At 46.4% G+C, this 27,190-nt stretch overlaps 10 protein-coding genes across 10 annotated transcripts; 3 read left to right on the top strand and 7 right to left on the bottom strand.

Moving 5' to 3' along the window:
* Positions 1-940: 940 nt before the first annotated feature.
* Positions 941-2,979, bottom strand: TGAM01_v208255 (ankyrin repeat and protein kinase domain-containing protein 1; the record flags this gene model as incomplete). The annotated part of the gene is made up of 4 exons (XM_024550288.1): positions 941-1,002; positions 1,065-1,230; positions 1,288-1,302; positions 1,378-2,979. The coding sequence occupies 4 exons, from the start codon at positions 2,977-2,979 to the stop codon at positions 941-943; spliced, it is 1,845 nt and encodes a 614-aa protein (XP_024404995.1).
* A 1,495-nt stretch (positions 2,980-4,474) lies between these two features.
* On the bottom strand, positions 4,475-4,924 carry TGAM01_v208254 (hypothetical protein; the record flags this gene model as incomplete). Its single annotated transcript, XM_024550287.1, has 2 exons — positions 4,475-4,597; positions 4,736-4,924. 2 exons carry the CDS (start codon positions 4,922-4,924, stop codon positions 4,475-4,477), a joined length of 312 nt encoding a protein of 103 aa, XP_024404994.1.
* A 2,234-nt stretch (positions 4,925-7,158) lies between these two features.
* On the top strand, positions 7,159-8,825 carry TGAM01_v208253 (hypothetical protein; the record flags this gene model as incomplete). Its single annotated transcript, XM_018810759.1, has 2 exons — positions 7,159-7,649; positions 7,709-8,825. 2 exons carry the CDS (start codon positions 7,159-7,161, stop codon positions 8,823-8,825), a joined length of 1,608 nt encoding a protein of 535 aa, XP_018656016.1.
* Positions 8,826-9,299: 474 nt separating this feature from the next.
* On the bottom strand, positions 9,300-14,135 carry TGAM01_v208252 (hypothetical protein; the record flags this gene model as incomplete). Its single annotated transcript, XM_024550286.1, has 3 exons — positions 9,300-11,432; positions 11,486-13,402; positions 13,470-14,135. 3 exons carry the CDS (start codon positions 14,133-14,135, stop codon positions 9,300-9,302), a joined length of 4,716 nt encoding a protein of 1,571 aa, XP_024404993.1.
* A 348-nt stretch (positions 14,136-14,483) lies between these two features.
* On the bottom strand, positions 14,484-16,082 carry TGAM01_v208251 (hypothetical protein; the record flags this gene model as incomplete). Its single annotated transcript, XM_018810761.1, has 2 exons — positions 14,484-15,023; positions 15,084-16,082. 2 exons carry the CDS (start codon positions 16,080-16,082, stop codon positions 14,484-14,486), a joined length of 1,539 nt encoding a protein of 512 aa, XP_018656018.1.
* A 1,769-nt stretch (positions 16,083-17,851) lies between these two features.
* On the top strand, positions 17,852-18,944 carry TGAM01_v208250 (hypothetical protein; the record flags this gene model as incomplete). The annotated part of the gene is made up of 3 exons (XM_018810762.1): positions 17,852-17,956; positions 18,007-18,248; positions 18,311-18,944. 3 exons carry the CDS (start codon positions 17,852-17,854, stop codon positions 18,942-18,944), a joined length of 981 nt encoding a protein of 326 aa, XP_018656019.1.
* A 113-nt stretch (positions 18,945-19,057) lies between these two features.
* TGAM01_v208249 (peptidase S33) lies at positions 19,058-20,045 on the bottom strand (the record flags this gene model as incomplete). The annotated part of the gene is made up of 2 exons (XM_018810763.1): positions 19,058-19,269; positions 19,325-20,045. 2 exons carry the CDS (start codon positions 20,043-20,045, stop codon positions 19,058-19,060), a joined length of 933 nt encoding a protein of 310 aa, XP_018656020.1.
* Positions 20,046-20,719: 674 nt separating this feature from the next.
* On the bottom strand, positions 20,720-23,090 carry TGAM01_v208248 (hypothetical protein; the record flags this gene model as incomplete). Its single annotated transcript, XM_018810764.1, has 3 exons — positions 20,720-22,006; positions 22,076-22,897; positions 22,965-23,090. The coding sequence occupies 3 exons, from the start codon at positions 23,088-23,090 to the stop codon at positions 20,720-20,722; spliced, it is 2,235 nt and encodes a 744-aa protein (XP_018656021.1).
* Positions 23,091-23,563: 473 nt separating this feature from the next.
* On the top strand, positions 23,564-24,457 carry TGAM01_v208247 (hypothetical protein; the record flags this gene model as incomplete). The annotated part of the gene is made up of 1 exon (XM_018810765.1): positions 23,564-24,457. The coding sequence occupies one exon, from the start codon at positions 23,564-23,566 to the stop codon at positions 24,455-24,457; it is 894 nt and encodes a 297-aa protein (XP_018656022.1).
* Positions 24,458-24,936: 479 nt separating this feature from the next.
* Positions 24,937-26,478, bottom strand: TGAM01_v208246 (membrane protein; the record flags this gene model as incomplete). The annotated part of the gene is made up of 3 exons (XM_018810766.1): positions 24,937-26,004; positions 26,067-26,279; positions 26,338-26,478. The coding sequence occupies 3 exons, from the start codon at positions 26,476-26,478 to the stop codon at positions 24,937-24,939; spliced, it is 1,422 nt and encodes a 473-aa protein (XP_018656023.1).
* Between the last annotated feature and the right edge of the window lie 712 nt (positions 26,479-27,190).

Raw genomic sequence — 27,190 nt, 5'->3', positions numbered from 1 at the left:
ACCCGGCTTTTTCATTTTGTTGGTTCGTATTTTGTTGTTCATCCATTGCCTTTGCACTGGTTTGTAAAAGATAATTGAAATCATTGAAAAGCATTACTTCTTCATTCATCTGCTCCAAAGGGATCATGGCGTTAATTAATATGTCTCCAAACGATGTAAAGGTAAACTTGAGGATATAACATACAATAAAATTGATAGAGTTTTCATAAACTTCTGTGAAGTCAAGCATATCAGTCGAGCGGTCTAGAAGCGCTCTTGAACATCTGCTGGCAATAAATCCTGCAAGGTCATATGGCGTTTTTACAGCGTCAGGCCTTTGTTGAATATAAGATTTTGTAGTTTGCATAACGTCCGTGGTTCGTTGTGGATCCAATACATGTATTTTGCTGCCGGAGTCCTTATTGTCGCTTGGCCAATCTCTAGATGGAAAGCATGTTACGACTGCCTGAGCTTTTCCTGATGGGCCAAGAAGAATCCACAGCCAAAGCTGATCTACCATAATAACCGCAAAAGGGACTTCGTCAGGCTTTTTGTCTGGATATAGCATTTGTTGATATCGGCGAACAGTCTGGTCAGCATCTCGTTTTTTTGTGTCTTTTAGATTATGATACAAAGACTGATCCAGAGTCCGCCGAACGTGGAGAAGATGGCGAGAATTTTTATCGCAACGGAGTTCAGAGAGCAAATATTTTTCTATGAGCATTTTCTCTCTGCGAAAGATCGGTTCACGAGGCTCATTCTGCGTTTCGGTATTTGGTGATGGCGGGGCTGCAGTGTTGGTTGGCGGTACTCTTGTAACGGTTGTAGAAGCTGCGGTGTCTGAGCATAACTCCTTGGCAAGAAATGCTGATCTTTTTTGCATTACCATTTCATCATCCCAATGTAGATATGGCATCTATTTCTCATTGGCCATTAGTGGCTATGCTGATCATTAAAACACTCAATCAATCATGATACTAACAAAGAGAGCTACATGTCTGTCTTCCTTTTCGCGTGCATTTTCTGTAACAGGGGTCAATAAAAATGTTGTCGTAGGAGCAAACAGATAAGGAGAAAATTCTCACTCTTCTTATCATCGAAGGCTACTTGGAAGTCGTGGCACGCTGGCATCATAAAGTGTGCATGCGAGGAGCCATTTTCTCCCTCATGTTGTCTCTTTATCCATCTTTTTGGCTCTAGGACTTTATAAGCTAACGACGGATCTTCGTAATAGATTTTGTTGATCAAGACCTATGCCTTTAAATATAAGCAATTGTTTCATTTTTTATTCATTTTGGAGTGGCCTACCTCGGCCCATTTCATCTATTATAGAGTAATCAGTAAGATACGCAATTTCATCTGATGTTGGGCTGTATGATCGATGATATCATCACTCACATTATTTGCCGGCAAATGGAACCATTTGAAGCTGGATTCCTGGTTTGACTCGAATAACTTTGCCGGTGTTTCCGACTCTTGCAGTAACTGATGTACATTATACTCTGTAAATTCCGGGCTCTTATTCTCATAGAAATCGACCACGGTGGCATGAAAGTACCTGTCCACTTCTTCGTCCAAATCGTCGGGCGTTGCTAACTTATCGGTTCCCTTCTCCAAGTTAAGTATCATGAGAGTTGTTGAGTCTCTATCAACACCTTCAATGCGTAGTAAATCTTGTTTTAGGTTCTCCTCTAGTGGCGGTCTAACCTGTAATAATGCTCGTATAGTACTGTGTTGGCCTGTTTCCACAGCTTTTCTCAAGGCAGACGAAGCACTGTCATCTTTAGCACTTTGAAAAATAAGATACTCTGCAACTTTCGTTTTGTTGTTGTTGATAGCGCCCATAAGTGGTGTAATATTGTCGTCGTTCTTGCAATTGACATGCGCACCGCAAGACTTCAAAACTTGAACAAGAGAGAGGTCTCCCTCCTTCGCTGCGTTTACCATTCGCTTGGCTAACCACACGCCTTGTCTAACCTCATTGCCTTGTCTATCACGGAGCATTTCAACTAATCTTCGGACGACTACTGTCTGCTCACTGCGACCCGCTGAACGAATCTCTCGTTCGATATCGTCATCAACAAGGTCGGGGCCATGTTCGGGAATCTCATCTGGCCCAGATGTTGTATCGTTTGTTATTGGATTTTCGAGAAATTTGAGCCATTTGAGAAAATCCATAAAAATTGTTTCATTCTTGCTGCGAGCTGCAGCTTCGAGAGGAGCAGGCCCCTGAGACGTTCTTCTCCTGGCGGAAATGGAACCGACTTGTTGCAGTGCCAGTCGGACCACTGCAGCCCTGCCATTTTGCGCTGCCCACGAGAAAGGTGTCATACCAAATGCATCTTCCAATTCAAGTCCAGCTGGTATTAGATCAAGATATGCCTTGAATAAATCGATATATCCAAGCCCTGCTGCCCAACGTAACAGCTCGCAAAGCTTTTCCCCGTTAGGAGATGATGCCGTATAGGGGCGACTAGCACCAATAAAAGCTCGCCTGAGCTGGTGACTTCCATCACTTGTAGAAAATGATACCGAAACGTCGATTTTTGATGGATAAACGTTTGAAAGCACCACGAACCTAGCGTTATTGTCGTCCCAATTACATAAATCATCAGGCGAGTGCATCAGACCTTTGACTGTTGTACCTTCAAAGGACAAATGTTCGAACATAGGAAACTTTTTTGAGTCGTTCAGTAATTCGGCGATGTTATTATCGAGGTTAAAATGGTAGGCCTCCACAGCTTGGATGTCCACAGGCCCCTGGTACGCATCTTCGATTTGAATCATAAAATTCAAATCGAATCTTGGTTTTGTCTCTTTTTTGACAGAGAATATGCTTGAAGGATACTTGAAATCAAATGAGATTATAGCTCCACTCGTTGGCCTCTCATTGTGACAAGTCGCGGTGGCTCTATTAACAATGTCCACACAACTGGTCAAGCTCGGCGGAGCGCGGATTTGAACAGCGCGTGTACTAATTAAAGAGCTTGCGTCTGCCATGGCGGATGATGTAACGACCGAATAGAGATATTGAGGCAGAATCAATGGAGTTGAAGCTTCTCCAATAATGCGTGTTTAATACAGTCTTATGCGGATATGAGCGTCGGAAAGCAGGTATAAGTACAGATTTGAGTATTATTACGGTGTACAGAGAACACTATTATATGTTTCACAGAATAAAATGAAATGCGGCGAGGCTTTTTGGTACTACCATTCCCAAGATTATCTTGTCCAATAGAGTGAGGCTTCGGTGAGGCGAATGATTTACAGCCCCCATCCACACAACAAATCGAGCGATAGCTCATCCTCAGCCTGATACACCTGAGCTGTGGCGCTGCTGGCAACTCACCTGCATATGCAAGGCAAATTGTTCGCCCAATTTTGATGGGCTATCCGATTCTTATATACAATAGATTTTCAGCTGAATCCTGCGTCTCGTCTAGGCTGCCACATCTGGCACAATACAGAGCTGAATAGCAAGGCTCTCACCATGTAATGTGCATGGTATCCCTACCCAGATTCGCCTACTAGTGCTCATTTTACATGCTTACACCGAAAGGCATCACTGGCCTGCGTTGAATAGTGGTGGCTGATATCGTGATGGTTAGATGATCAAAACCGAGTCAACGCGGTCTCATTCGTGTTTTTGTAGCAGGCCAATGGGAAGTGCTTGTCAGTGTCAATATATGTACCTCAATAGTCTTCTGGGGTTTATCCCCTTCTGCATTGAACAGTCAGGCGTGATGAGGGGCGGATGGCGTGGCTCTGGTACACATTGCGTGGGACAGTGCGTATGATATGGATACTGTATGTGATGTATGTACATGCAGTTATCCTCTGTGTCAGTTACTAAGGTGCTTAGTAGTATAGTAAGATTGATTCAAGCATCCTGGCCCATTTTGAGCCAACCATAACGAGTGGTAGCAATGGTGTTCTACGAGCCGTGCCACCTGATACCATATCAAACGACAAAGTCTTCTTATTCCTATCCAAGGCCATCTTCAACGCTGCCAAAGCATACAGTATCCATATCATTTTGCACTGTCTCTCACAATCTGTCGAATCGTAGTTGATTGACTTGTTTTATATTTACAAGCTCGGAATCTCCCGCTTATACAGAAAGTGGCTACTTTTTATCGCATAATACGCCTCCATGGAACTCTGTTCGTACATAGCCGATCAACCAATCACACCATTTTCCTCTATCAACAGCGGCAGAGACGGCGAGATGCGGTGCCTAGGTTGCAATTTGCAGTTTACGGAAATGGTAAGTATTTGTACCGTGGAACACTGAGAAAGGCATTGTGCATGCTGCAAGTGCTCGGGCTGCCGAAAAGGTCTTGGCTGCATTCAGGCCGAGCTACGGGCTTGAGACCAATTTCAGTCAAGATCTGCACTGCTTATATGGACAGCCAACACGGCTGCTTTCATCTATTCAATGGCAACGTCAATCGAAATAGAGCACTTGCGGCTTGGTGGAAAATTGCCTATATTGCTACTTTACTCTCGATCGGCTGCGTTCTTGAGAATTCATATCTCCCCAAGCATTGTTAAGCGCCTGGCCATTAATTGCCCTTGCTGATAGCTGGCTACGGTGGTAGATACGTGTAACCATGGCCTGCGCTTACCACTGTCAGCAAGGTCCCGTATAACCGTATAATACTAGTACCGTAGCCACAACTCAGCGTTTATTCAGCTTGTGAGGGGGGCTGCCACGGTGGCAGTGGAGCTATAATCAATCAAAATACTACCATACCTTGACGATTATTGGCCACTGCGAGGGAACGGTTCGCCGAAATAATGCTGGTCGCAGCCTTGCGTTTTCGGCCAAGCCCCGAGGCCGGAATGCGGGACACTTGGTAGGAAAATGACCTGCTGTGCAGTTGACCAATTGAATGTTGTCTAGGAGCCAATGCTCCTTTGCGGTTGAAATCAACATAACCATTTAGAGAAGAGCGATTAACTGATCAGCAATGCTGCATGGGGTGGCTAAGTGTGTTTATGCGAGAATGCGTTTCGGATAGGGCTCGGATATAGCAGAGGCCAATCAACTAGTCACATGCGAGTTGGGCTTGAGAGAAGAGAAATAAGGCAGCTCTCCAGCTTTTACATTCGTTTACTCAAGTGTGTTTGATGCTAGCTAAACCTTCATTGTACTTCTTATATTTTCGATCACGTCGGGTTGCCTGAGAATCCAGGGACGGTGTATCTAGTATCCGTCGAAGGGGAAACATTATCCCTACAAGCGAGATATACTTGTATGGCTTAGAGCAGTAAATCACCGATTCCGGCGGACGTAAGAGGTTATTGCCGACCTCCTACAAGCCTGCGTCGGCAATCTGTCTACTGTAACCTTGTTTAGCGGCGCTTTGTACTAGCAGGAATCGAGGCATTTACCTCTGGAGTTTCCTCCCTTTGTTGCAACGGAATCTAGTACTAGCTAGCTGGACTTGCCTTTATGATAATACTGGTCTTGTTAACGATTTTAAATTGCTCATGATAGTGGCTGTGCTGCTGTGGCAGCGGTGTTGTGAATACTACTGTAGTTTTCTTTTCGTCTCCAACTACCTGTACATACAAGTACTATTCTTCTGCGTCCTTTTTAGTAATAAATTTCCCTAATAAAACACTAACATGCTGACATCGGGGAATAATCGGGGATTGGAGACTGTCAGTCAAACACCCCGCTCCTACGGATCTCGTTAATCCTTCGACCGATACGCTCCCTATATCTAGCCAATGAGAGCTTCAATTTACGCTCGTAGACTTATTCTTGACATGCTCTGTTGACAAGTCGGGAACGTGCTTCTGGACTCACTTATACACACAAGGAGAACAGATCACGAAATCATTCGATCTGTGGCCTGTATAAGCTCGTTAAGAGGCTACGACATCAATCATGACTCATTTTATGTATCGAAAATACGTTGTTTTCTCTATTTGATGAGGGTCAACTTAGGTCTCTTTATATCTACAAGCATAACGCAGACCCAGGCTAGACGCAACTAATACCTATGCCCTAATTCATAGAAGCTGGTTAACTGTAAGATTTCTGATCAGCTGAACTTCAAGAGACTCTCTATAGCTAGGTATTCCTGCAAAGATTTGCAGCATAATTTTATGTCACGCGACTCCACCAGCGAGAAAACAAAAACCCCTGTACGGAAAGTAGCGCGCTGACACGGACCGCGATATATGCCTGTAAAAGGTATCCATAGTAATCTAGAATATTACTGAACATCCGTGCGGACTTTTGTGGATAATCAGTTGCTCCCAGGATGTCTCTTGTGTTGATATCCTATGACTGCAGTTGTAAAGCCACCGGCGGCAGCTAGGGAGTAAGATATGTAGGTCTGTAAGAGAGAGCTTTTGACTCTAGTGTAGCGCTATAGCTAGGAGTTTTGATGAGCACAACTAGATTTGCTCCATAAATTGCGCTAGGAGTAAGAAGTATACTTTCTAATCCGGCAGTCTTACACATCAATTAGCTCGTGTGTAAGAATCCGGGCACTAGTAGTAGTACGAGATCTCTGCCCGCAACGGAAGGTGTCTAACATAATTGAAGATACCACCAAGCGGATATTAAAAAAACAGGCAATCCGAGGACTTTGCACACATAATGAGATAAACATGCGCATACAGATACTCCAGATGGTATACGTTTTTTGTGCCTCTATTAGGGTTTTGTGTGTGAATATTCTATTTGCGCTCCCTGTTTTTCTTTTTAATATCTGCTTGACCATCAAAGAAAATAAGCATCAGCAGAGGGGCGCAAAATATAAGCATTTAATATCCAAATGCAAGAACAGCAGGGATTTATCGCTTATCAATACCTTCTTAGCCTCGAACTATGAGTAATTTGCTCATTGATTCCTCTTTTCTCATCTGGCGGTCAAAATGGAATACTACAGTAGTTGCTGCTTTGACATTGTATGGCTAACAGCCTTGAAACGTCAAAGGATTCGTGGGATATTGTTTAGTACACCATGTCAGAAGCTTATATGCAATGTCAGAAGCTCGATTGGGGGTTGAGCTGCTGCGAAAACGCTAGAAGATATATTTACTAGTAGTCTTCTCGCTTATTTTTCTTCTCAGCGCTGCTCTCAACCATATTCCTTTTTATCTCTCCATAGTAACGTACCGAGCGTCATCACATATTACCGCGACTCATCAATCGTCATGTCTCGCACATTTGACGCCATCATTGTTGGCTGCGGTTTTGGAGGCGTTTACAACCTCTACAAACTAAAGCAACTCGGCCTCTCCGTGAGGGCTTTTGATAAGGCTCCAGAGGTTGGTGGCACATGGTACTGGAATCAGTATCCCGGTGCTACTACCGACACTACCAGCGAGATATATAGGTACAGGGAAGACAAGGAGCTGTTGAAGACATACCCTTGGTCAACACGCTACTTAAGCCAGAAGGAAAACTTGGAGTATCTACAGCATTTTATTGAGATCCACGACTTAAGACAACATATTCAGTTGAGTGCGGAGCTCAAGTCAGCGTCCTTTGATGCTGCCACATCTACATGGACCGTTACCTTCAACTCTACCGGAGAGACTTATAAGACCACATACCTTATTTTAGCCACTGGACATTTACATACACCTCACAAACCCACAATCAAGGGAATTGAGAAGTTTGCTGGTCCAGTTTATCACACAGGGTAAGGACAAGAAGATTGAATATTACCTTGAACAAAATTAGCGTGGCTAACTTTCTTAGTGAATGGCCTGAGCACCGTGACCTCAAGGGCAAGAAGGTTGGTGTCATCGGCACAGGATCATCCGGAGCTCAGCTCATGGTCAACATTGCCGATGATGTTTCACATCTAGTTTCTTTCCAGCGGTCGTCACAACATGTGGTGCCTCACAACAACGGACCCATCTCAGCCGAAGAAAGAGAATGGGTTAACAGCAACTGGGATGAGATTTGGGAGACGGTCGACAACCATCCTATTGCACAGAACCTAGTATATAAGAGCACCCCAACTATGAGCGTCAGCGCAGAGGAGCGTGAGCGTATCTGGGAGGAAATCTGGAACGGAACAAACGGTGTTGCCTTTATGTATGGCCCATTTGGGGACATTCTTACAAGCGAAGAGGCCAACCGAGAGCTGTGCAAATTCTTCGAGAAGAAAATTGCCCAGTATATCTCCGATCCTGATAAGCGTAAGAAGCTGACGCCGACCGAACTCTACGTCAAGCGCCCTGTTACCATGTCAGGATATTACGAGACATTTGCCAAGAAGCACGTCGACATCGTCAACTATCAATTCACACCCCTTATCGAAGCAAACGAAAAGGGTCTCTTGACCACTGAGAAGCAGTGGGATCTGGACGTTATCATCTTCGCAACTGGTTATGAAGCTATGGACGGCAGCCTTAAGGTAGTCAACCCAACTGGCACACACGGTACCCTGAACGAGACCTGGGCCAAGGGCTCAACTTCTTACCTTGGACTCAGCGAGGTCGGATTCCCCAACATGTTCTTCTCCATCGGCCCTCAGTCACCAATCTCCAATATTCCTCCTGTTATTGAAGTCCAGGCCAACTTCATCGCCGGACTCATTGCAAAGGCGGAAGCCAAGAAGCAGGAGAACGGCGACGGCAAGACTGTCCTTATTGAGGCGGACGAACAAGCCAAGGATGGCTGGCTGAAGAAGTGCCTCGAGATAGAAGATGCCAGCTTGATCAAGACGGTCAAGTCTTTCATCACCGGTGACTTTGTTAAAGGATCGAATGTGCCTGTTCATTCTTGGCTGGGTGGCTTCCACACCTACCAGCGCTTCATCAAAGATGTGTCAGAAAACGATTATGTTGGATTTAAACTTACAAATTAGACAATGGGAGGGAAAATACTTGAAATTTATATCGTGCCATAGAAATGCGTTAGAAATATTTTTGATCTGTTAAAATTGATGATTTCATTTTATATTTGCATGAAAACCGCTATTCAAGCATTCATTGACCTCTTCCAAAATAATTGGAACCATATAATTTAATAATATGCTTCTAACTAGCATCGTTGAGCCTACAATCAGGCAGTATACATCGCCGAGATACGTTACAGCGTCTTGTATCATCGCTTTTCCTTTCCACGCGTGGCGGTGGCACGAAAAAAAGGCAAAGGTAAACCAGAATCAAAGCGGCCTCTTGGATTTGGTTTTGGGTATGTAGCCTTCTGAAATGAATGGTTTTGGGACGCATCCAACACACACTATCGGCAACGTAAAAGCGGCATCATTGAACGAGAGTGGAACCGCACGAGATCAGGGATGATGAATAGATTATACATAGAAGCCCAATGACACGTTCTAATATAAGAGTTCAAAAGGAGGAGGACTAGAAAAATTAAAAATGGGAACACCTTTTGATATGGTTCCTATGGCAATGCAGTGACGGGATATAGCTCGTTTCCCTGCTGGACGGTAGTCTGGTGGAAGCCAGAGGATATTTTCTCCATTCCAGGTGATCCATGAGTCGTCAGAACTAATGCCATAGCCCTCTGTCATCGACTGGTAGTCGGATATTTTCTCAAAGTGAGAAGACTCTGCCGCTTGAGCAATAACCTTATCGAGATGTAAACGACCAGATTGCGTAACAATATACGGCCACTCGATGTCAAAATATGGTTCAAGTTTTTGATAACAAACAGGTAGCTGAAGAATCTCCATTCCTTCTGACAAAATTACCATCTCATGGCTGAATGGCCTTACATAAAGCACCATACCGCCATCAGAAATAGCAATTGAATTGTCCTGGTAGTATTCACTCCAGCCACCACAGATTTCGCACGTATGTATGTCTGCATACTTGCTCCAGTCTGTAACATCGTCCACCGTCCATATCCTGTTTCCAGTTGCTAAATTCCATACGTCAATAATACTTGTAACTAGGACACCGTCAAAAACGTCAGACACTAAGACTAGGTATGCGGCATTATGGGAGAATGCAAGCTGAGTAACTTTTGCCTGCCGAGTCATTGAAGGAGAGGAAGTTTCGTTTGTGGTCAAGTTCCATAGCTGAACCCCATCTTTAGCGAGTGCAAAATATCTTCCATCGGATGAGAACGCTGCCTGATTCCTTCGCACAGTAGGGATTTTAAAAGAATGTGATATCAGGTTACCTGAGGCAATGTCCCAAGACTTCAAGCCGCCATTGTAATACGTGTAAATGCACGTGGAGTCGTGAGAGAACTGTAGATGATAGCGTAAAGGAGGATAAATTGCGGGAAATGTTTGAATCTCACTTCCAGTTGTCGAGTTCCAGATTTTAAGGTCCGCACTCCCAGCAGCCACCAGCATAGAATCAGCCGAGAAAGTAACTTTATTTACTGGTCCTGTATCATTGCTGGAGTCCCAGTATATATGCTCAGTGAGATCATATATTTCGACGCTGTCAGGAAAGATAACGGCCAAGGCCTCTGAACCACTGAACCACCTCAATTCGCTGGCGTATCTCCTCTCTAATCTGATATTATGTCGACATCGCCCGGTAGTAATATCCCAGACTCGAACAAAAGAGTCGTCAGCCATAGCGAGAAGGGTGGAGTCATTTGAAAACTCAATGTTTGAAGGTTCTTTTGGAAAACTTTCTGTTACAATCGCCAGAATCTTCTCGCTTTTATTCAGGTCCCAAATGACAATCCCCCCGGTCACTCTGTCAATAAAAGCTATAAGCTTAGAGTCTTTCGAAATGTTGAGATGGCTACTTTTCAAAACATCTTGATCAAACTCCATTTTAGGTGTGCCTCTAGCCATGTCCCAGAGAAGTGCAACCTTGTCTGCGGCAATATGGACAAACTTGGAATCATTGGACCAATTGATGGCCCAAATAGATCCATAATCTCCGAAAGAGATTTGAGTTTTCGTGTCTTCAGCTACATTGTATATTTGAACGAATTTATGTCCCACTGCCGCCGCTATAAATTTCCCATCTTTGGAAATTTTGAGAAGGGCAGCAGTAGCATATAGCCCCGGAATATCAATTTCTCGTATCATTTTGCCAGAGGTTATGTCCCAGGATATCAATTGATTAAAAGTAGCGGTCAGCACACACTTCGAATCGCTTGAGAACACTGCGTCGCGAACGATTTCTGTGTGGTTGAAGATGTGAATTCGCTGTCCTAGAGTCATGTCCCAAGTTACGACTTTGTTAGAATTTTTTTCCACGATCAAGAGATCTGTGTCTCTAGTATCCGCTGCCACTGAATCCTTGGTTTCGATTTTTCGCAGACAGGGGCTCCAATGGGTATCTTTTACAGGCTTTGATGTTATCCAAGAAGATAACTTGCCAATGAAGTTGGAACGCACCGAACTTTCCGTAGGGCTGAATAGAATTGCTGAAGAATATACCTGCAGTGGTGCAGTTTCAATAATTTGAGAATGGTACTGAATGAATCGGCTTGCATCATACATAAGTTTTTGAAGCTCATCCTCCGCAGACTTCTAGTTAGAAGGTTAGTAGGCTTAATTCCTGAAGCTTGGGATAATATCCTTACTTTTAGCACTTTATGGAACCGTTTGATGTGGTGTATGTTAACTGATAGATTTCGTGTCAAACTAAGCGCCTCTAGCCAATGGAGAAAGTGTGCCTTAAAAAAGCCCAAAAGTTTCTCTTTGTCAATAAGACTATCCAAGGGGCTTTGAGCATCTATTTCACACAAATGGGCAACCCAATGGGCGCAAGAATAGAGTATGGTGTCCAAAGGATTATCTTTTGGCGGGCAAATGTCATCGATGAGAGTTCCCGGGTGTTCCAGATTGTAGATGTTCTTTCGCAGTATCTGCGACATAGCGTCCAATGAATTTGAAACGATACTATAATGAACTTTATCTCTTCTATTAGGGAATATAGAAGATTGTGATGAAACGTCGCTGGCTAAGTAATCCTTCGCAGATTGGTGTATGAAGTAGATTTTGTTTTCTTGAACAGTCAAGAACGAGCCACAGTCCTTTATCAACTCTTCTATATGAGGTAGTCTCTTCAAACGTCTCTGGAATCCCGCTAGGGTCGAAAGCTCGTTGAGATGTAACGGCCTATATACCAATGTTGCAATAGCAAGAGTGGTTTGACACAGTTTTGCGCTTTCTCCTTCTAAAACAGCAATTCGCTGCAGCATGGTAGCGTAAAGTTGTATCAGATCCTCAGGCATTTCGTCTATCATTTCTAGGACTTCTGAGTTATCGTCATAATATCTTATCGATTCAAGACTTTTAAAGACGATTGCAACCCATAGAAATGTACCGTTCGCCTTGATTCGCATTCGATGACAAATTTCCTCTTTCAACTGGGGATCGTCACGTAGAATGAATAGTTGGGATGCTTTATAAGAAATGTACAACTCCACTGCCGTTTCAACAAGCCCAGCATTTACTTCAAGGCTAAGGTTCATCTCATTAATCAACTGGCCCCCAATTTCGGGCCAGTTGCGACTGGATACTAGCAACTTGACTTTCGGCGACGTCGAAAGCTTCTGAATGAGATGTGAGAACTCCGTCCGGCCTGTGGTGCACTCATCAAGCGCGTCGACAATGATGTAGACTGGTGGCAGTCTGCTGTCGCACAGCATGTCGCTAAAGATTTGTGACAGTTTGTCCCAAGCATTTGCTCCGTTAAAGAGAGCTTGGCCAGCTTTATCGTATGAGCTTCTGATATAGGATATCAGAGAAGGTTGCTGGTTTGCCAGCAACCAAATGAGGCTGCGTAAAACGGATACGTAGTCGCTATTGCTCAGAATTGTGGCCTGGCAGAAAAAGAATGTCATCAGATTCGGACCTGACTGTCGCATCAATTCCTGGATGATACCGCAAAGAAGCATAGTTTTCCCTTTGCCTGGATCGCCGCTAAGCCAAAGAGACCGGTTTAGATCATTCTTGTGCCACTCTTGGTATTTCGTGTTTCCAAAAATCCATTGATATGAGTCTTCGAATAGCCCTCCCTTGGTTCTTTCAATACGCTTCATGTCATCGCGTGGGTCAGTGATGAACAAGTCTTTAAGGCATTGCTGATCTTCTTGCGTCCTTTCATATGCTTTAAATCGAAGAGTCAAACTTTCAAGATGCGATTCCATTTTATGATGTAGAAACTCATTGATCCTCTTGCGAAGAGACTCATCGTCCTCTCGAATAGATTTGGCACTACCATCCCAGTCATCAAACTTCATGAGATCCCGGAAGAAAACAAAGCCTCGGTGCCTGTAGTAGTCGCAGATGCTTTTCATTTGAAATTGTAGAAGCTTTTTGTAAAATCGGACAAACGCTGTCCGTAACTGGCGTTGAAAGCCTTCCAAATAACTTTCTGCTTGATCGTTATCGAAAAGACGCGTCGCATTTTCCCAGTACCACGCCAGTGTGTCTCCAACATATTCAACTGCTGAACGATTGGTTTCGGTTTGCAATAGAGGACCGGATAGTATCTGCCAGAATATTCAGTTCGACGACAGATCGGGTCAGTGGCTGTGGGTAGGATCGCCGGTGCCTTACCTCGAGCGAAACGCAAACTATAGCCCAGGGAAGAGCGGCTTGCGGTATGTCTTTGATTGTGTCCCCAATCATTTTCTTCGTTGCGTTGGCAATTTTCATCGCTGAGCCTATGTTGTCCTTGATATTCGTTTCGTGCCTGGTTTTTTCCAAGCCATTGTCGATCAGTTGGTACATCTGCGCCTTTCTAAATGATACATCCTCTTTTTCGATGAGATAATTATCGGATTTATGATTTGTGGAAGCATCCGGATTTCCATTTATTTCTATGGATAGGATCTTCTCATATGCTTGCACCAGCTTGGGCTCTTCTGCTTTCAGGCTATCGTAAGCCTCATTCCAGATACTACTTCCAGACGGGGTGGTGGAAGCTTCCGCTATTTCAGGCAAATCAATTGCGTTACTGAACGGTGCTGGATCGGGTAACAGGGAGTCATGCTGCTCGGTAGCCGGCTGTTGCTCTCCTGGACGCTCGATGGTCACGGATGGCGGATTTTGGTCCTCACGTTGCTCCATATGTGCCGCATCATTTTCTCTCGGGGGATCTGTAGTTGGCGATTTCACGTTATTCTCTCGAGTGCGGACATCGGCCTCCCTCGAAGATCTGCGTGTTTCGCGCAATTTATCAAATGGTCGAAGGAGCTTCTTAAAATTCTTGAAATCCGGCATTGTATAAGTTTTGCACTCGTATATGAGAATTTGAGATTCTTTTGATGGCAGGATGCGGGGTTGTATGGTTCAGTGTTCAAAAGGACCTGATGCAGATGCCCAACTCTATCAGGCACGACACCCCGCTGACAAAGTGTAGTACCTAGGTACATGTAGGTAAATCACGGTACATGCATATGGTGGTGCTGTTGCGGTGCATTACGAGGCAGAGTTGTTAATGCATATGCGCATGTTATCCTCTATTTGTGTTTCTATTGTCTCTAAATGATTAAATCTACATACTATACACTATAACACAATCTAAAACTCATGATCAATAGCAAGACCGAGCAATTCATAATCCACGATTTACTCCAACTTCTTAAAGCCCAGCCTTTCCCAGCTATTCAAGACCTTGTCTTGAATACTCTTGGGATATGAATGCTTGAAGTCTGCAGCCTCCCAGTCCTTTCCAGTGGTATACTCAGCAGCAAGCAGCGCATCGCTAACTACCTTGCCGCCCTTGAGGGCCTCTGCATTACCGTGGCCCATGTACGGGATAAGCAGAAAACCAAGAACATCATCGAAGAAGACCTCATCGGTGCCAGGGCGACAGCGAGTTGTAAAGGCCCACATGACATCCTTGTCATCGTAGACGTCAATGTCGTCGCCGACGAGAATAAGACGATGGATGGTGAAGCCGGGCTTTTGGGTAAAGATAACATCACCGACCTGCTTAGCAAAGGCTTTTCCATTGGTCTTCATAGCTCGGAGGCGCTCAGTGTCGACCTTGAGGGCGACCCAGGTGGCTTGGCCGACGAAAGGAGCGGAAGCATCGGTGATGGGGAGACCGGCATCTTGACAGAGCTGGCGGATCTCAGCAGCAGCAAGAGTTCCAATCATAGTTTGCTAGAAGTGATAGATTAGTTTGTGACCATGAAAATAGAGAGTGGCAAAAAAATCACTTACAGTCTCATCAGTCAGACGGCCACAAGCAGACATGGGCAAAATCGCATTGTTGCGATATGTAATCTTGTTGACTGTATACACAGGGCCCGGGTGGCTTTCCCCTGGATAGACATAACCGTGCATCTCCCCAAAGGGTCCTTCAGGCGCCATCTTGGTCGTCGATAGAGTGCCCTCGAGAACAATCTCTGAATTAGCCGGAACATACAGGTTGTTGGTGTCGCATTTGACCAATTTAATGGGCTCGCCAGCAATCGCTCCCACATAACCGGCTTCGCTAACTCCATCAGGAATAGGCATAGAAGAGGCCATAATGGCAGTAGGAGGGACGCCAAAGGCAAGTGCCCAGGGAACCTCCTCTTGGCCAATTGCGCGCCATTGATCTTGGATTCTCCTAATGTGCTGGGGGTTGATAACGAGGCCGGCCAATGTTCTCTTTCCATTTACCATGGCCCTGGCAATCGACCAGTTAGTCCAGCTACCGTCAGGAGACTGAATGACGTGCATTCCGTAAGTTTGGATGTATTTGCCACCATCTGACTGATGGACCATTGGGACCGGAAGCGCCTCTAAGTCGATATTATCTCCTTCAATCGAGTTCTCCTTGGCAGGTCCGGTGGGCACAATAACAGGCTCGATAGGAGGAATGCTATTCGCAGACAGCATCTTGTCGATAATCTCTTTCAACGACGCAGTAGGGGGCAGGGCCATGTGTCGTGCGAGACGACCAAATCTTTCTTTGGGAGAGCTGCGCAGGGAACCTGGCGCTCCTAAGATTCGCCAGAGCCCATCCTTAGCTCCAATGACATTGTTGAAGAGAGGGGCCTTGTCATCGGTTTCGCAGACGAGACGAGTAATTGCTGCGGCCTCCAGATCAGGATCAACCGGCTCATTGATATCCACAAGATCGTTATCCTGACGGAGGGCTTCGACGAAGGAACGAAAGCTCAGGTGAGGAGGCTCAGGATCGGAGGCATCAGACTTAGAGTTCGTTGAAGACATGATGAAATGTGTATAGAAGGTATGTAATTAAAGATTATTGGAATCGATGCTTTCTCTGAGTGATGTTGGCGTAATTAAGCGGTACTTATAGTCGAGCGGCGGATACTACTTGCCGAGTGTTATTGTTTGGTATGTTGTGGCTGATTGTTTTTTATTCCTCATGGTGGCCATAAGAGGCCAATATATACTCCCATCTCGCTGTATATACTTGAAGCTCTCCGAGACAATGGACGACTCGGCCCATCACTCTCGGACAACGTCATGGCAGCTTGCCCTTCGCTTGCGTCGCTTGCTTCGCTTCTACCGAGGTCTCGGGACCCTTTGAGTATCTTGATGGATTTTCCAGAAAATCTCCGAGACAGCTGCCGTCATTAATGGCATGATGCTGAGCCTGGTTTGGCGTGGTGCTCTGCCGAGTCGCTCTGCCGGGCGCTATAATGACAGCAAAAAGGCTATGCGTGGCAGGCTTTCGAAATTGTCCGAGCCTCCGAGATGCCGCCACAGTATCAGAGACAGGTTTCGAACCTCGGATCATAATCTCAACAAGCCATGCAAATTAATTCTCCTTACATGTAACTACATGAATCAATAGGAACTATAACTGAGATACTTACAGCTTAAGATAGAGTTCCAATTGAGATGACAATGTATTCTATTCGGTGTCTCGCTATTTGCGTAACATTCGTTCAGCTATAGTACGAGGCATGCAAGCAGTATAATATTGCAAGCTGTATATGACGATAATGCGTTATTCTTTAACCTAGAATCTATTACCTATTAAAAGCGACACGATGCTTTCTTTGATGAAGATACGATCCTGTCTCTTTAGAAAACAAGTCGACTGCTTGATTCTGAAGCCTATACGCTAGCCTAACAATGGCGGCAGCTAAACTTATCCACCAGCGCGCCGAAAGCTCCGAGTGCAAGAAAGTTCAAGTTTACTGAATCTCGGTGAATGATTTTTAGTATTGAAATCGAGTGAAACGGTTTACCTAGGCAATGGATGGGCACTTTCATTGGCGCAATTTGAAAAAGAAAAAACAAATGATATACTTCTTATATAAAAACAGCGCCCGAATAAGTTGCAAGCAACTTAAACGGTGTACTAGGCCGCGTACTACTAATAGACGCAGCTTCATCTATGCCCACTTAACCATACCAAATTTTTTAGAAAAAGAGAATGAAATTGGTTAGCTATCGTTTGTTTATTTCGCCTTGGGCAATCTATTATTCCAGAGTTTTCTTTGTTGTACATGAATTTTTTACCTCTCTACTTCTAATCTCTTCCTGCGGTTACCTTCCCATACCTTTGCGTCTCGTCATTACTCACCCAGGTAGTTATTAGATGTGCTCAAATTATTGTCAACTTTTACGAGATCGTAAAATATACATTACTCTCTCCAGTTTCTCTACAGAATTTGAAAGTGGAATGGTGTAATCTGGCGGCTTAGGTTCATAGAATTATATTGGCCGCCCAACTACTCTACCAACTATCAGCGTTGATTTCGGGCTACTCTTTGCGATCGCGTTCATTCCACCTACGGCCTAAAATCTCACATTTCCCCAATAACCAACGCCACAGGGACAGCAGCACGAAAATACGTAGATCTGCTATGTCCATTAGCGGCTCTTTTGGAATCTCAGCGCCCGCTGCACAGCGACGGTGCACCACGACTTCCCCGCCCCAAAGTCTGGATCCGCTATATTAAAGGAATTATCATCCATTCATTGAGCGTTGATTAAGACGCACTTGGCATTATATCGTTACAATGGTACACGTCGCTGTCGCAGGAGGAACTGGGCACGTGGGCCAAGCAATTGTTCAAGGCCTCGTTGATTCGCAAGAGCATCAAGTTTATGTCTTTACGCGAAAGGTAGGCCATGAATATTCTCATGATAGTCCTACACGCTAACCCCTTGGCAGCCAACATCAGTATTCGACCATCTTCCGGCTGTAAACATCATCGTCAACTCTTACGATGACCAAGATGAAATTCAAAGTATCTTGAACAAACACAAAATTGAAGTTGTCCTGTCAACAATATCACCAGCCAGCACCGCGGCCTTTGACGCCCAAGTAAGACTGATCAGAGCATGCGCCAACTCAGAGACAGTCAAGAGATTCGCCCCAAGCGAATATCTAATCGACTTGGAAAGAGAAGAAGAGTAAATTTACAATCCTAAATTAAATCGTTCATTTTCACAGCAGAGATGGCTAACCCTGGCAGATACCAACCCTTCATGCCAATGCTCTCTTTTCAGCGAAACATTGTAAAAGAGCTGCGCAGCCACCCAAACCTCGAATGGACGCTCTTCCACAATGGCTACTTCATGGACTACTTCGGCCAGCCCTGGGCTCCCACGACAATGCCCTCCGAAGTACCCTTCGTCGACATCGAAGCCTGCCAAGCAACCATCCCTGGCAGCGGCGACGACCTCGCAGTCTGGACACACACAACCGACGTCGCCAAATTCGTCAGCCGCGCAATCTCCATGAAGCCAGGCACTTGGAAAGAGCATTCCTGGATCATCGGCGACAAAGCCTCTCTTCACGAAATTTTACGAGCAGCAGAAAAAGCTCGAGGGACCAAGTTCCGCGTTGCGTACGATTCGGTGGAGAAGCTAAAAGGCGGCGAGGTGACGCCGATTCCTGGGAACAAGGCGCATGCTGCACTGTATAGCACGCCAGAATTTGATGCTTACCCGCTTGTGCTTGCTATGTTTGCTGGGATAGGGACGGCGATTGTTTCTGGCCATGTGGATGTTCCTGAGAGTGAGTCTTTGAATGCAGAGTTTCCTGATATTAAAACGACAAAGGTTGTGGAGTTTATTGAGAAGTATTGGACTGGTAGACATCCGTGAGAGATCTTGTGCAGCATAGTATATACAGCTAAAAACTCATCATTTTCTACCTATACACTAAGACAATCATGTATGAAAACTTGCATGTCTACTTATATAACGCAATATGTACTCTACGCAGCGAGAAAGTCAGCCACAATGGAAACGTACTTGTCCGGCTCCTCCAAATAGCCAATATGCCCAACATCATTAATAACAACCCACTTGACCTTTTCGATATTCGTGAAAAACGGCCTCATCACCTCATCCGTAGCTTCATCGTACTCGCCATTGATGAGCAAAGTAGGCACCTTGATCTTGTTCAGCTGCGGCCGCAAGTCATAGTCTGTAAATCCAGTTAATAAAGACAATACCACATCTACACGCATATATGCACGTACCCTTCAAGTTGCCAGTTACTGTAACTTCCGACGGTCCCCACATCGTAAAATAGACCGTATCATCTTTTCCCGCCTCAGCAAATGCATCATTCAATGCATCCGGCCACGGCGACGTCCTGCACACATGCCGGTTGTAGTATTGACCAATCGCATTCTGATACGCCTCAGACTGGTAATCCTTCTCACGCTCTCCCTTCTCAATGGCGTCTTGCACCGACTGCGGCATCTGCTTCAACAACGTACGCTGCGCCTTCTCCCACAAGCTAGAACACGACAAACCACTTGCCAGAATCAGCCTTCGCAAGTGTCCCACGAAAGGGGCCTCCGTGATGGCGACCTGAGCTGCTAAAAGAGCGCCCCAAGAATGACCGTACAAGTCAAAAGTCGTCACGCCGAGCTCTTTGAGCAGATTCTCCAGCTCAGCCACAAACAACTTGGGGGTCCAAAGGGAAGTGTCCAGTCGTGTCTGTTGGAAATGCGTGCTCTTGCCACAACCAACCTGATCGTACAAAATCACGGGGTTGCCGCTCTGAGCTGCATATTTGTCAAAGACGTCCCCGAAAATGATGCTCGGGAAGCCAGGGCCGCCATGGAGGAGGACCAGAGGAGTGCTATTCGGCTGGAGCTTGCCGACGACTCGATACCAGGTTTCAGCAGAGCCACCGGGGAGGGACGAATGGCGGAATTGGACAGTGCCTTGAGTGGTCTCTAGAGAGGCCATTGTTTAGTTACTGAAAGTTAATGACGTCGAATAATATGACTACGAAGCAAATAGTATACGACTTGAAAATGATTAGCATTAACATAACAGACGTCGGATTCTCCTCATCTCTTATACCATTGCTTTAGGTTGAAACCAGTGCGGGGACCAAGCTTACAGCCCCCTGTTGTCAGCGGGGTTGTCAGATCATGGTGGATGGTCCGCGGAGCGAATCTAGTCAAGTCAGACTATATTAGTAGTACTGCGAATAGGTTAGTTCATAGATAATGTTAGCCACTTACAGCAATACGTTCGATATCAGTCATTACCGAACATATCAAAGGATGGGATCGCTGGTCAGTCAAGTAGAAAGTTACTCGGTCAGAAACGAGCAGCTGTCGAGGTATCCAAAATCTCAAGTTCATTATTATCCCAATAGTCCCAATCTTACAAATAGCCCTTTCTCGGATCCTTGTAACTACCTATACATGCAGAGGTCCAAAACATCATGACCTTTTCTAGCCCAAAAAAACGCCGTTGTTATCCATGATGCTGCGCTTGTGTGAAAATGAGTTTCCATCCGTCTATCCCCACTATTACAGTCTTATCAACCAGGGACCAATCTATTCAACAATTCCGTTCCGTCGGCCACGGAGACGGGTAAAACAACAGGGGTTATACAGTCCATGGCAGTATCATGAGTTTTGTCTCAAAGAAATGCCTCTCAATACTTGATGCCCCAGCATGGACGCCAGCACCGCTGCGCCATGTTGGAAAATCTCCCCTTGGTCTGTCCATAGCTGCCATGCGGTCCAGCAAAGAGCACTTAACTCGCCCACACTTGTAATTGAAGCGAGACACATGGCTAGACCAGATGAGTTAGAGTCACCGCCCAAGAGTTGCTGAGTAGCTCCTCCAATGCTACGAATAGCGATAATACCGGCAATGGACAATGTTGTAAGTTGTGCTTCCTTGCAATAAGGAACGGTGACGATCAAAGGGATGAACCAAAGGAAAAACATGGTGGCCAAAAAATAGAGATCGTAAATATGAGAAGATTGCCCGCTAGAGAGAATGGGGAGTTCCTCGTTGACGACAGTTTCTTCCGAATCGGACTCTTCATCCGCATCGTTTGCAAAAGTGAAGCTCTGGCCAAGAGCATCAGCTAGTGCATCCGTTTCGTCAGGATCTTCTGGTGCGAAAAAGCTAGGACCTTTAAAGTCCACGCTGCTCGCTCTGGATGGCTCTTCTCGCATCTCGTCCAGCCGATGCTTACCGAATCCGAAATCTCCTTCCTCTCTCCTGGGTTCTGAGAACGCTCTATTGAATAGTGGAGCATTTATAGGATTGCGGAGCCGCTGTGCTGGATTTGCTGGTGCGGAGGGTACTTTGAACCAAAAAGGCCCGGCATCGGGCTGTGTAGGAGCTTGGCCAAACGGTCGTGGTGGGCCAAGCTTGGATGGCACAGGAGAGTCTTGGAAAGCACGATGCTGGGATCTTTGTAACTGTTTTGGTAGAGGAGACCAATCCATTTCGTCAGAGTCCTGCGCTCGAAGGCCTTTCTGAGGAGATTTGTCTGATATGCTGAAGCCAGCAAAAGAAAGTTCATCGTGAGTTGTTCGAAATGGATTAGCAGCACGTGAGGGAGGCAATAGCTCTTGGAATCGTCGCGGTGCGAGGTCTTTGGTTGGGGAGGAGGAGGCTCCTGAGTCGAATTCGAAAGCCCTTGCTGGCCTATGTCGTTTAATCGGTGACAGGTCTACTGACTCCCAGCTTCTTGCTGGAGTGGGTTTCTTCATCGGCATCGGCGAAGGATTTGCCGATTCGAGGGCCTCAGTGAGAGCTTCGGCTAACGTCTTTGGTTCTCTAATCTTCTTTCTAGGTGTCGGCTTAGGCATTTGACTTGCAGACACTGTCTTGTCAGTCACGCCGAAGAGGGGCGTCGTATCGACTTTGATAGACTTTCTCGCAAGCGAGTAGATCTGAGATGGAAATCAGTTAGATGATGTAACCTCGCAATTCCAAATAAATAGACAAAGACTGTCACTTACCAAACCCATAATGCAGGCCATGGCGAAATGCGCGCTGATTTGCGCCCTATCCGACTGAGCTTGGCCACCCTGCAAATGGAGAACAGAGCGGAAGATGTATCGGAAGAAAATGATGAGCCCCTGAAAGCAATACCACTGCGTGAACCCCAATAGATGTCGGGTAAACCCGCGATTGAGCTGCACAAAGTGCGGATTCCACCAAGCAGAAAGAAATCCCGTATTTATGCTGCATCTTATCAGAGTGTCGGCCGCAGGTAAGAACCCACGCAGGTAGCTCAGCCAAGTAATCATCTCTTTCGCGGCACTCTGATCGTCTGGGTCTACCATGCCGCCCTTGCTCGTCGTTCGAGATTCCAAGACGTACGATACGCTCACCACATGCCAAGCAATCTGAATAAACAAGCCACTCCACCAGAGCCAACGTCCCATCGCGTTTGCCACATCCAGGGATGTCATTCTCTTTGGCACTTTTCTGCCTCTGCTCTTCTCCATCATCCGCCTGAGATGGTCTGTCTTGGCCGTATAACCAGCCTGATTAATGCGATCTTCCACTTTCTTGGCGCAGTCTGAGCAAACTTGAGGATAGCGCTTCTCCAAGTCTTTGCGGTATCGATAGTATTTGCGCTCGAGGTCGGCATAATCTGGATGAGAAGGATCGTCGGGGAGGTACTGCGCCAATGATGCTGTAAATAACCGTTGATTCTTGAGGCATTTCTCGCAGAAGATGCTGTTTGTAGGTGACGCAGGCCGGGAAGGCATCTGCTTGGCGAATTGCTTCGGAGTCGACGACTCAAGGGCAGGCGGATCCGTGATGTCGCCATACTGTTTTCGCAAGTCTGTTAGTATCAAATCCGCGCATAGCTCTCAAAAGCAAGAAGTCCTCGCAAACCTCATCTAGGTAGTTTGTGGCCTCGCAGTACGTGCACCGAAAGTCGCGTATCCGGCCATCATATCTGATTGACGACCGCTTCCCACAGTAGAAGCAGGTCAGAAGCCGCCCCCTCATGCGCATCATGGTTGGCCCTGCCCTGCCTGCGCTGCTCGCAAATAGCCGCAGGACAATCGATAGGCTGCGTGACGACAGCTAGCGGGAACGACGGCGATGGGATTAGCAGAGCTGCGGCACAAGTGAAGCGACTTCGAAGCTGCAGCTTTTTGGAGTTTCTGGAAAGTCTGGCGATTCTGCCAGGCGGTCAGCGCAATAACAGTCGCGGCACCAGCAGATTCCAGCGGCCCACCGACGCTAAGGCCAGCTGGAGGGGCCCTGAACCGGCCCCTGCCCCACTAAGTCTGTAGCTGCCATCGACGGTGACGACGTTGGATCGTCCTCCATAACCAGAAGCTACTATATGCTGGCCATCTCATTCGCTGCTCCTGGAAATCTTCACGGCTTTGGATATTAGATTCACACTCTCGCGCTGTCTTGTATAGTATTGGAATCCTTTTGCTTAGTCTACACCGAGCGTCACCATCCGAAATGACCCCGACATGGCAGCCTTAGCGCCCGCATTGCCGCTGACACCGGCCTCTTCAACCGCTTCTCTGCCATATCATCTCACAATCCGCTTCTCAAACTCGCTGCCAGATCTGGACCTGGACGTCCCATCTCCGCAGACGACAACCGTCCTCTCTCTCAAAAATCTAATCAGAGAGCGTCTGTCCTCACGGAATCGCCTTCGCTTCATCTATCAGGGCCGCCTCCTCCCAGACGCCTCAGCCCTCAGCTCCGTTATCAAGCCGCCTCCTCCTCCGCCATCATCATCAAAATCACATCACAACAGCCCCAAGAGCTCCAAGGGCAAGGGTAAGGCCACAGATCATGGCCTGGCTCCCGTAAGAATATACATCAACTGCTCCATCGGTGATGAGCTGTCCCCTGAAGAACTCGCTGAAGAGCAAGCTGCCGCTTCCAAGCCCCCTGATGAATCAAGTACAGCCCCATCTCATCAGACCGGACATCCTTCATCATGGACTCGTCCTCGACCACGGGGCTTCGACCGCCTCCTTCAGACAGGCTTCACGCAGTCGGAAATCGAGACGTTGCGCACGCAGTTTGCTCTGATCCGCACAGAGGGCTTCGCACCCGACGCTATGCCCTCGCCAGACACGCTGCGTAACATGGAGGATGCATGGATCGACAACAATGCCGGAGGACTCCCATCTGCGAATGCTTCGACAGAAGATGATCTCAACGGAATGTCTAATGTGCTTGACGTGATGATCCGAGCCATGTTGATAGGCTTCTTCTTTCCGCTGGGAAGCCTTGCGTGGCTGCTTCGCTCCAATGTATGGAGCGAGAAGTGGCAGGTGTTTGTGGGCTCCGGAGTTGCGCTGAGTTTAACGGTTGGAATTGTCATGAGCCTTTCCACTATGAACCACTGAAGGCATGGAGACCAGAAGGGCTGGAACCGCGATTTACTCATTTCTTGCTTATATATCAGCGTCTCTTGGAAATGGAATTCTACTTCAAAACAAATCACCTCCTTTTGGTCTTCATGCTATTCTAATATTTCTTTTAGCTTTCCGCGGCCTCTTTCTATTTCTGATGTACTCTAGCTCACTCATCTACGGTTATTGTACTAGAGCTAACCTGTAGTTCCTAGAGACTTCCTTTATACTAATACATGAGATATCCAAGTTGTAAAACCGTTATTACCTAGGCAAAGAAAAAAGTTTGAACATGTATCATTGCTCACATGGGATTCAAATGATGAAAAATTTGGTTAGTCTATATTTCAATTGTCGCTATGGTTCATGCTCAAATGTTTTTCACATCCAAACTCTTCTATAGCAATCAGTCGTATACTTGGACATTACGTCGAATGTGTCCCTCATAATATTATTATTGCTCTTTCTTTTCTTCACGACTTCTCTTTCACTGCTGCCTCCTGCTGAATGGCCGCCTCTTCGTCAGTAGGATTCTCCGTGGCAGATGATATCTGAGTGGTCTCCGCCTCTCTTTGCTTCAATCTCTTCGCCCTCACTTCCCAGCCTCCACTCCAGCCTAGCCAGCCTTTCTCATGCGGTCCTCGAAGAAAAACTATCAGCAACGCCCCTCCCACACAACCGATGGAGAGAGCACCGCTGTGAATCCATCCGCCCTCCGCATACAGCTTGTTTCCCACCGCGGTTCCAAAAAGCTGGCCACAAAAGGTGAACACCATGTAGACCGAGTTTACAGTGTTCTGCGCAGTGGGTTCGACATGCGCAAACAACATGCGGTTAGACACAGTTGCAATGTTGTTCCCCAGGTCTCCTATGCAGGCCCAGATGATGGGTCCTGCCAGCGAGAATGTGCCGGTAAATGTTCCGATGCAAGCAGCCGTGATCAATATCAACTGCGCTATGATCAAAGAGCCGGTTGGATGAAGATGCACCATCACATAGCGAGAGAACAGAGGGCTGATTATAACCGGCGACATGCCAACCAGGGCAAAAAGACCAATGACAAGAGTCGACAGATGAAAAGTAGGGCCACTCAGCTGAAACGTCAAGGTCGTCCAGAAGGAAGTGAACATACCCATGTTCAGAAAAGCTATTATGGACGACTGAGTCAACTCGGGGTATTGGAAAGGCAGCTGTACCATCTTGAGAAGGACACCGGGGTAGGATCCGTCAGGCCGTAGAACAGGGAAATCCGGCATGAACAGAAAGACGAGGAGGATAATCGCAAGCTGCAGGCCAAAGGACACCCAGTACATGACGCGCCAGCCTGCGTACTGCGTAACAATGCCGGAAAATAAACGAGCAATCAAGACTCCAAAGACCAGTCCGGACATGACAATGGCCGTCATCGTGGCTCGATGTCGGGGGGGAGCATAGCGCACCGTCAGAGGAAACATGAGTTGCGGCGTGACGGTGAAGAGGCCGACGATATATGATAGGCCGAGGAAGACTTCGAACTTTTGCGTCAGGCAACAGCCCAGCCACTGATTTTCAAACCATTAATCACCAGATTCTAGACCATCAAGGAGTCATACTTGTGACTTACAATCATGGAAGTCACAAAAACCAAAGCGATAATCATCGACCGGCGAAGCACAAGATCTCCAACGGGGACGATGAAGAGCAAGCCAGTCGCATAGCCAGTCTGCAGCAGCGTGGGAATGAGCGAGGCACGCTCCTCCGTAATATTAAAATCTACCGCCAAGACATGAAGGATCGGATGCGTATAATAGAGATTCGCTACACTAAACGCAGCCACCTGGTATTCATTCATCAGCATCACTATTCCAACAGTTAAAGGGGCACAAGAGTCGTACAAATCCAAACAGACATGTCAAGCTCCAATTCATTTCAAAGTCCCGTTCTGGATTCCATCTCACCCACGGCGGCGTCCAAAGGAGCTTTGAGAATCTTGAAGGCTTTGCGGCCCCCGCGTTTTCGTCGGCGATCACGGCCATCGTTGTCTATTGCGATGGTTTTTGCGCTTTCGAACCGGGACCTCAACTCGCTGCAGGTCTGATGACCTCAGCTTCCTTAAATCCTCCCTGCGTCTCTTTATAAAGAAGTTGAAGGGACAAACTGCCGTGCAAAAGCCTTCCAAAAAAAAACTTCGGCTCTTGTCCCGGCAGACGCTCATCGGCTCTACTGAAGTTGTCGCGATGGGCATAAGATCGAGACGCTTATCTCCGTAAGTGTTCTTCGGCGATCATTTGTCAGCCCTAACTGATTTTCTTTAAAAACTACAGGAAACCGCCCAGCTAGAATCGTATTACTGATAGCGCCAAAAATAAAGCAAGCTTCGAAAACATAGGGCCTCCAGATAGTCTCTAAAATAGAACTCTCTTTGATGGAATTCTTGATCGTTTTCCTCTTTGGGAAATTTTGAAAGTCAACTACACGTACCTTAGCGTACGAGGGTGAGTAATGCACGACTATAGCTTTTGCTTCCCGTAGATCAGTTGGTCAATTAATATGCCTTAGTAGATTGAATACGCGCGTGGAACAAACGTATTGTAATATTTGATAATACGCATCGCAGGTCAGACGATTAACGACCTTCTTTTCCACTTCTAGTCTGAATAGGTCTCAAGATTCGACGAAAAAGAGATTTGTAACCAACAATCTGAGCACGTCAACTTTTGACAGCTGTAGCTAATCTTATCCCGATGA

This window comes from Trichoderma gamsii (genome assembly GCF_001481775.2).
Source record: "Trichoderma gamsii strain T6085 chromosome Unknown Scaffold_33.2, whole genome shotgun sequence".
Taxonomy (NCBI): domain Eukaryota; kingdom Fungi; phylum Ascomycota; class Sordariomycetes; order Hypocreales; family Hypocreaceae; genus Trichoderma; species Trichoderma gamsii.
Note: the sequence above shows the minus strand (reverse complement) of the source record. Positions and strands in the feature narration are given on the sequence as shown.